Below are 8,337 nucleotides of genomic sequence, written 5' to 3'. Positions count from 1 at the left end.
GGGGATTTGATCGATCAAATCCTTGAAGATTATGTGTAGTTTGTGCTATACCAGAAATGGAGGATGATGAAGAGATCAACTCAGGAATACTAATCCCCCCCCCCCACCCCACCCCACAAAAACACTTCACTTGGATCAGAACGCACAAATCATTAAATGGAATTGTATCAGACTACTGTATGTAGCCTGGCCAAAAATACACGCCTTTAAACGTTTGATGCAATCCTACTCAAAATGTAAAATGGTTTGAATACGAACGCTTGTTATTGACAACGAGACTATATAGTCGATATCCATCCAATTGTTACATAGCAATAAAACAAGGTCTGCCTGCCTCTGCCAACAAATATCCGCTCCAAGCATATAACGACATATACCGTTCTAGTGATGTCCTTCACTCAACCTGACATTGAGGGTGCAGAAACCCAGAGACATCTAATAGAAGAGTTGCGACATTGAGGGGGCAGAAACCCAGAGCCATCTAATAGAAGAGTTAGGACATTGAGGGGGCAGAAACCCAGAGCCATCTAATAGAAGAGTTGCGACATTGAGGGGGCAGAAACCCAGAGCCATCTAATAGAAGAGTTAGGACATTGAGGGGGCAGAAACCCAGAGCCATCTAATAGAAGAGTTGCGACATTGAGGGGGCAGAAACCCAGAGCCATCTAATAGAAGAGTTGCGACATTGAGGGGGCAGAAACCCAGAGCCATCTAATAGAAGAGTTGCGACATTGAGGGGGCAGAAACCCAGAGCCATCTAATAGAAGAGTTGCGACATTGAGGGGGCAGAAACCCAGAGCCATCTAATAGAAGAGTTGCGACATTGAGGGGGCAGAAACCCAGAGCCATCTAATAGAAGAGTTAGGACATTGAGGGGGCAGAAACCCAGAGCCATCTAATAGAAGAGTTAGGACATTGAGGGTGCAGAAACCCAGAGCCATCTAATAGAAGAGTTAGGACATTGAGGGGGCAGAAACCCAGAGCCATCTAATAGAAGAGTTGCGACATTGAGGGGGCAGAAACCCAGAGCCATCTAATAGAAGAGTTAGGACATTGAGGGGGCAGAAACCCAGAGCCATCTAATAGAAGAGTTAGGACATTGAGGGGGCAGAAACCCAGAGCCATCTAATAGAAGAGTTAGGACATTGAGGGGGCAGAAACCCAGAGCCATCTAATAGAAGAGTTAGGACATTGAGGGGGCAGAAACCCAGAGCCATCTAATAGAAGAGTTAGGACATTGAGGGGGCAGAAACCCAGAGCCATCTAATAGAAGAGTTAGGACATTGAGGGGGCAGAAACCGAGCGCTGTTCATGCAGCCTGAACTGAGACAAGCTGGAGTTGGAAATACATTGTTTACAACGAGGGGCAGCGCAAATAAGAGCTATTTTAAGCATGTGTGCAACATGACAACTGTTTTACAGTATTGTACAGTAACAACTAAAGTCTCTTTAATGTTTATGTTTTACTATTACTACAAAACATAATCTAAAATAAAGGGATTTAAGATCATTAAAGCCCGAGTCCAATGCATTTCGACCTACTTCCGATCAAGGACTTGGCCCAGTTGGTTGTCCCCGTTCGCAATAGAAGTCTATGTAGGAGAGCCTCCATTGGCCTGAAGCCCCATGAAGTAACTCTGTCTATATCTAAGGCTCTGGGCTGAACTAAGTCCCAAAACTACGCATCATGTATGATTGAAAATCTGTCATATGAACCCATGAGGGATGGATGGACTATGAGGTGGCAGGAAACAAACAAAATAATTTAATCGATTCCTTCTACTTCTAGATTATTGAAATTCCGTGATTCCATTTTCTGTACAGTTGCTTCATGCTCTATAACTTGAAAACATGAAGCTGCTTTCCGATCCCAAAACAAACAAATAAATGATTATGCTGTCAAAGATGAAAGGTCGAGTCACTGTGACCACTGTGACAACATTACATTAAGTGGATTATCTGATGTAAAATGCATCACCAAATGTTGAATTATTGAAGAGATTGCCTCGAAAAAATCCGAGAGGAAGGTCTGCTCCTCTGAGCGAGGGCAGATCTCCGCCAGGCCAGGTGGCCTACCCAGGGCTGTGACAGACATGGGGTGAATTCAGGCCATCAGGAAGCTGTGCCTGTAGTTTGTACTAGAGGCGGTGTGGGGAACCGTGGATCTGTTTATTTATTTATTTTATTTCTTGAGTGGTGCAACCACTCCTACAACCAGCAATGTCCGTGTTGGTCATGCACCTATGTGACGTTAACCGTTTCAGTTCATACGACGCCTGAGGCCGTCATAAGTATCCCGAAATATTAGTACCATCGACGTGTGAGGACGTCCTATCGACGTCCTAGAGACGCGGGGCGAGATAAGAATATTCCGAATTTTTCCTATTTAATTTTTTGGCTTTTCGCTTTCCGTACGCTAACGCTATGTGCAACTATTAGCTTGTCATTGACTCCCATGTTAGCGCGGCTGAAAGAATGACTCGTATCTCCTAATCCAGGGCGCTCTCCGTGGTGATGAATGGATCGATGCTGGCGCTTCATTTCTGCTCCTCATCCGTCTCTCCCGCAAAATATGAACGCTTTTTGGAGTGTAAAATTTTTTATTAAGATGATCGGGGATGTGAGGTCTCTTTGTAAAGTCAACTTTTTTTAGGAAAGTGTTTCCGGTTCATGGCTTTCAGAGTAAAAGCGATCAGTCAACTCTGGCACACCGGAGCTTCTATTTTGAAGGCCCTTCCGGCACTAAATGTGTTTTAATGAGCACCTGCAGTATGTACCAGTAGTACTGCACTGTTGCCTGCTAATATGAGAGAGAGAGAGAGAGGGGGAGAGAGAGAGAGAGAGAGAGAGGGGGGAGAGAGCGAGAGGGGAGTTGCACCACTCGGTTCACACAGGTGTGATTTTTTTAAATAAATTGGGGACGATTGATGGGCAGCGTTCTCCCGTGTCACCGTCTCCCTGAGAACACCCAGACAAATGGTTTTTTTTCCCCCGTTTTTCTTTTTACAAATACTGTGTTTACCATACTAGTCCTTATACCCGTTATGAGATATTTGCCCCCCCTGTGCCTGGGTGCGTTTGTAATTGATAAGTGATTGGTGCAGGCAGTAAGGAGTTACGGCACTGTTTCTGACAGACACACACACACACACAGACATTCGGTTAATTATAGTATGATAAATTAAAACATTACCTTACTAAAACTACTCCATTTCACAAGTGTTTTTATCTATCTACAAGCAGTCCACAGGGGGTCCGGTGTCTTGCTCAAGGACACTTCAAATCCCATGTGAATTGGAAGATTGCCGGTTCAAACCCCCCCTGGGTTAGTGTTCAAGTCTCTTCGCACCCATTGGTTGCCGTTTCGTTGGTTGGACAAAAATACTCTCTCTCTCCGTCCACTACCATTGAAATAAGGTGTTTTTTCAGTTGCTTCGTATTGATTGATTCTGTGCACTCAATTTTTATTTTAAAGCGCAAATAACATGCATTTTAAAACTGATTTTAATATTTAATAATCATATGGTCTATGTCCCTCAAAGTTATTTCTAATGGTTTGAGCCTCAATCACCACTCTGATATAACCAGGCCTTGTCATTTCTTTCTGGACTTTGAAAGCAGTTTTAGCTGCAGTACCACAATGTCCTGAGGTGGTGGGGGGGTGCTGATATGCAGATTATTTAATATTTGAGTCATTAAAATACTGATGCTAGATAAAACCAGGCTTGTTTCCAATCCATGCCAGCTTGGAAAATCAACAATGGTGGACATTGTAAACAAAGTGGAAATGCAAATTTGGAACTCAAGACTGAAGAAGAGGAGGAATTATACAAAGTAGGGTGACATTGATGACATCACGATGAGGCCAAAATCAGTCGAGCTGTTCCTGAGAGCAATTTCCATTAAAACAACCATATGACATGAAGGCCTGATTGTTCAAAATTGGTTATTTGTGGGGATAGAAAACACACATGGGAGCCCCAAAAACACAAAAGAAATTTAAAAAGTTGAATTTTATGTTTTAGGTCCTTTAAACTTGGTGTCAGTTTACCCATTCTGGGCGGGAACCCATTTTGGTGTCAGCATCATGTCATGCTTTAGCTATTGAAAAAAAGCAGATCTACAAGCTCATAGCGCGCCACCGAGTGGCGCGCTACGAGCTTGTAGGTCTGCTATTTTTTGAAAAATCGAAGAGCGACTGACATAGAAGACATTTTTAGAATCTGATCTCAGGTCAGAATGAAAACTGTGAGGATGTAGAAGACATTTTTAGAATCTGATCTCAGGTCAGAATGGAAACTGTGAGGATGTAGATTAAGACATTTTTTTAATCTGATCTCAGGTCAGAATGAAAACTGTGAGGATGTAGATTAAGACATTTTTTTAATCTGATCTCAGGTCAGAATGGGTTAAAAGGAACATCACAGGTGCAGCATGGTGACTGGGCATTTGTTCTTAGTTTTTTTCCCCCAAAAAAATGATGTTTTATCAAATTCAACATAAACAAGGCGGAGCCAGGCATAAAGAGCCTGCTGGTTGGTCAGGCAGGGACCAATCAGAAGGCTGATGGTGAATTCCAAAGCAGCCACTCTCTCTCTCTTGGACTGCCCTTCTGGGCGGCTTGCCTCATGTTGTTTAACAAAGAAGAACAACAACAACAAAAACTTTCACATTTCAACTTTGGCCTTGCAATTCTGCTGGGCTGGAGAAGGCGTCCATCTTGTCACCAACGTGAGGCAGCATTCTGCTGGGCTGGAGAAGGAGAAGGCCTCCATCTTGTCACCAACGTGAGGCAGCATTCTGCTGGGCTGGAGAAGGAGAAGGCCTCCATCTTGTCACCAACATGAGGCAGCATTCTGCTGGGCTGGAGAAGGAGAAGGCATCCATCTTGTCACCAACGTGAGGCAGCATTCTGCTGGGCTGGAGGAGGAGAAGGCCTCCATCTTGTCACCAACATGAGACAGCATTCTGCTGGGCTGGAGAAGGAGAAGGCCTCCATCTGGTCACCAACGTGAGGCAGCATTCTGCTGGGCTGGAGGAGGAGAAGGACTCCATCTTGTCACCAACGTGAGGCAGCATTCTGCTGGGCTGGAGGAGGAGAAGGACTCCATCTTGTCACCAACGTGAGGCAGCATTCTGCTGGGCCGGAGGAGGAGAAGGACTCCATCGTGTCACCAACATGAGGCAGCATTCTGCTGGGCTGGAGGAGGAGAAGGCCTCCATCTTGTCACCAACGTGAGGCAGCATTCTGCTGGGCTGGAGGAGGAGAAGGCATCCATCTTGTCACCAACGTGAGGCAGCATTCTGCTGGGCTGGAGGAGGAGAAGGACTCCATATTGTCACCAACGTGAGGCAGCATTCTGCTGGGCTGGAGGAGGAGAAGGACTCCATCTTGTCACCAACGTGAGGCAGCATTCTGCTGGGCCGGAGGAGGAGAAGGACTCCATCTTGTCACCAACGTGAGGCAGCATTCTGCTGGGCTGGAGAAGGAGAAGGACTCCATCTTGTCACCAACGTGAGGCAGCATTCTGCTGGGCTGGAGAAGGAGAAGGACTCCATCTTGTCACCAACGTGAGGCAGCATTCTGCTGGGCTGGAGAAGGAGAAGGACTCCATCTTGTCACCAACGTGAGGCAGCATTCTGCTGGGCTGGAGGAGGAGAAGGCCTCCAACGTGCTGGTCAGACTCAGCGAGCCGTGGCCGTCGCCGTCACAGAGCTGCCGCCACTCACGGACATCTTCTTCAGCTTTCTGTTCAACTCCTCCAGTTTATGGATCTGTCGGATGAAGAAGTCTCCGTAGCGATGGGCGACTCTGGTGTCGGCGATGTGGATGATGTCCTTGTCGATGTAAAAGTCCAGCTCGGAGGCAGACCGGAGCTCTCCGTCCGGGGCCGAGACGCCGCCGCCGGCGGCGCCGCTCCACGCCACGTTCTTCATCTTGTGCTTGAAGACGAGGAGCTGGACGCGCAGCTCCCGCTCCGTCGTGTCCAGGAAGCCGGCCAGCTTGGCCACGGGCATGGCGGTGTACAGCCTCAGGTAGCTGCGGATGGTGGCCAGCTGGGCCTGCCGCTGCACCTCCTCGGCGAACATCTTGAGCTGCTTCTGGACGGGCTCCTTGTGGAAGTTGGCGGCGTGGACGCCGTCGTAGTCGGGCGGCGCCACGGGGGACAGGAACTTGGGGCAGGCGAAGGTGAACACCTCCAGGAACACCTGCAGGTCGCCCTTCTCCATGCGGAGCATCTTGTCCCCGTAGCGCTCCACCAGCTGCGTGTGGACGCTCTCGTCGATGCGCACGGGGTGCATGGCGTGGGCGATGGCGAGCAGGCCGTGCGTCTGCTCATTCTGCTTGTTGATCATCTCGTACTTGTACGTGGACCTGTGGAACACGTTCCGGGTCCTCTCGATGTGAAGCAGGTTGCTGGCGAACGCCTGGATGGCGTCCTGGTAGCGGCTCACCATCAGGTAGGCGAAGCCCGCGTAGTAGTAGACGGTGACCTGGCACTCGGGGACGCGGGGGTACAACAACACGCCGCTCCTCCTGTTCAGCGGGATCCTCTCCAGGACCTTGAGGGCCTGGTAGTAGTCGCCCAGCAGCGAGTGGAGCCGCAGCAGGCCGACCAGGCTGAAGTACCCCAGCGCCGTGTACAGCGGGCGGCGGCCGTACTCTCCGGCCACCCTCTCCGGATCGTCGCCGCCGCCGCCGCCGCCGCCGGTCTTGACCTCCTCCGGCTGACGGTCGAAGTTGCTCCGGTCCGCCAGGGAGTGCAGCACGTTGAGCACCGTGTGGACGTTCCAGATCTTCGGGTTGCTCCTCAGGAACTCCAGCTCCTCCTTGGACTTCTTGGCCGTCTTGCAGCGGTACTGGCTGAAGGACTGGAACTGGTAGATGAACTCGTCGACGACGTCCCACAGCCACGGCTCGGGCAGCTCCAGGGGCACGGGCCCGTCGGCGTTCAGGACGTAGTTGAAGAGGTTGCAGTAGTTGTAGTACGACTCGATCCTCTGGTCCAGGGTGGGCCCGCTGCTGACCTTGGCGTAGACGTGTCTGTAGCACAGCTCCTTGTAGAGGACGAGGAACAGGGCGTCGTTGCCGACCAGGTGCGCGATGGCCTCGGCCTCTGGCCACGGGGAGGTCTTGAAGTAGCTGTCGGTCAGCTTGTTCCAGTTGTTCTCGTACAGATCCTGGATCTCTGCGATCTTCTGCTTGGCGCTCTCGCCGCGGCCGCCGGACTGCAGCTCGTGCGCCTTCTGGTCGACGAGCGCCGAGATGGCCTTGTGGAAGTTCAGCAGGAACCTCTTGATCACCTCCGGGAGGCCGTGGTGATACGTCTGCTCGTACGGCCTCTCGTAGGCCGGGTCCTTCACGGGCTCGCCCGCCGCCGCGTGAAGGTGGTGGTGGTCGTTGCCGTACGAAAAGGGACTGTGCGTCCGTTCGTCCTGGCAAAACATGACGCCGACCGCTGGGAGTGGACTATCAGACCTGGAGCTTGATGAAGTGAAGTGGACTATCAGACCTGGAGCTTGATGAAGTGAAGTGGACTATCAGACCTGGAGCTTGATGAAGTGAAGTGGCAATCAGACCTGGAGCTTGATGAAGTGAAGTGGACAATCAGACCTGGAGCTTGATGAAGTGAAGTGGACTATCAGACCTGGAGCTTGATGAAGTGAAGTGGACTATCAGAACAGACTTACAAACGGTGGAAAGGCAACCACTGAAGCTTATTTGATGTGAACACCGGATTATATATACAGTGGAAATGCTACAGATCTGACACGTCACAGCCTATTGATGACGTAATGCCTTCCTATATTGTATTACTTGGTTGGACGCTTATAGTGTATGTATAGTTTCATTATATAGATATTCCACTGTTACTTTCTTAGCTTATGCATGTTTCATTATAAATGCTTTTATGTGATGTATTCCCATGCTTTTTGTTCTTGCTTAATGTAAATCGCTCTGGATTAAGAGCGTCTGCTAAATGCCTAAATTGTAAATTGTAAATTGTAATTAGACTCAGAGTATCCAACATAACTAAGCGATTAGCTCTATAGCAGGCCACTTTCCAATTAGACTCAGAGTATCCAACATGACGACCATGCAAACATTTATGTTTATGTTTAGCACTTATCATTTGGCTCTTGACACTTCATGATGATGATACTTTATGATGCCTCACTTTCTACTGTACTTGGTTGGCTACCGTTACATATTTCTCATCCTTTTTATCAATTGCACAGATGTGCTCATGCTGTGCAAAAAGCATGGAATATGGATGGGTATATTACAGGAAACTCCTGTTAAACTTTCCAACAGACTCTGCATGGTAATCTCCC

At 48.9% G+C, this 8,337-nt stretch overlaps 1 protein-coding gene across 1 annotated transcript; it reads right to left on the bottom strand.

Annotated features, from left to right (window-relative positions):
- Positions 1-5,685: 5,685 nt before the first annotated feature.
- On the bottom strand, positions 5,686-7,449 carry LOC310867060 (eukaryotic translation initiation factor 3 subunit L-like; the record flags this gene model as incomplete). Its single annotated transcript, XM_083776854.1, has 1 exon — positions 5,686-7,449. The coding sequence occupies one exon, from the start codon at positions 7,447-7,449 to the stop codon at positions 5,686-5,688; it is 1,764 nt and encodes a 587-aa protein (XP_083632980.1).
- Between the last annotated feature and the right edge of the window lie 888 nt (positions 7,450-8,337).

Source organism: Protomyctophum parallelum, assembly GCF_964188405.1.
Source record: "Protomyctophum parallelum genome assembly, chromosome: 11".
NCBI classification, from domain to species: domain Eukaryota; kingdom Metazoa; phylum Chordata; class Actinopteri; order Myctophiformes; family Myctophidae; genus Protomyctophum; species Protomyctophum parallelum.
Note: the sequence above shows the minus strand (reverse complement) of the source record. Positions and strands in the feature narration are given on the sequence as shown.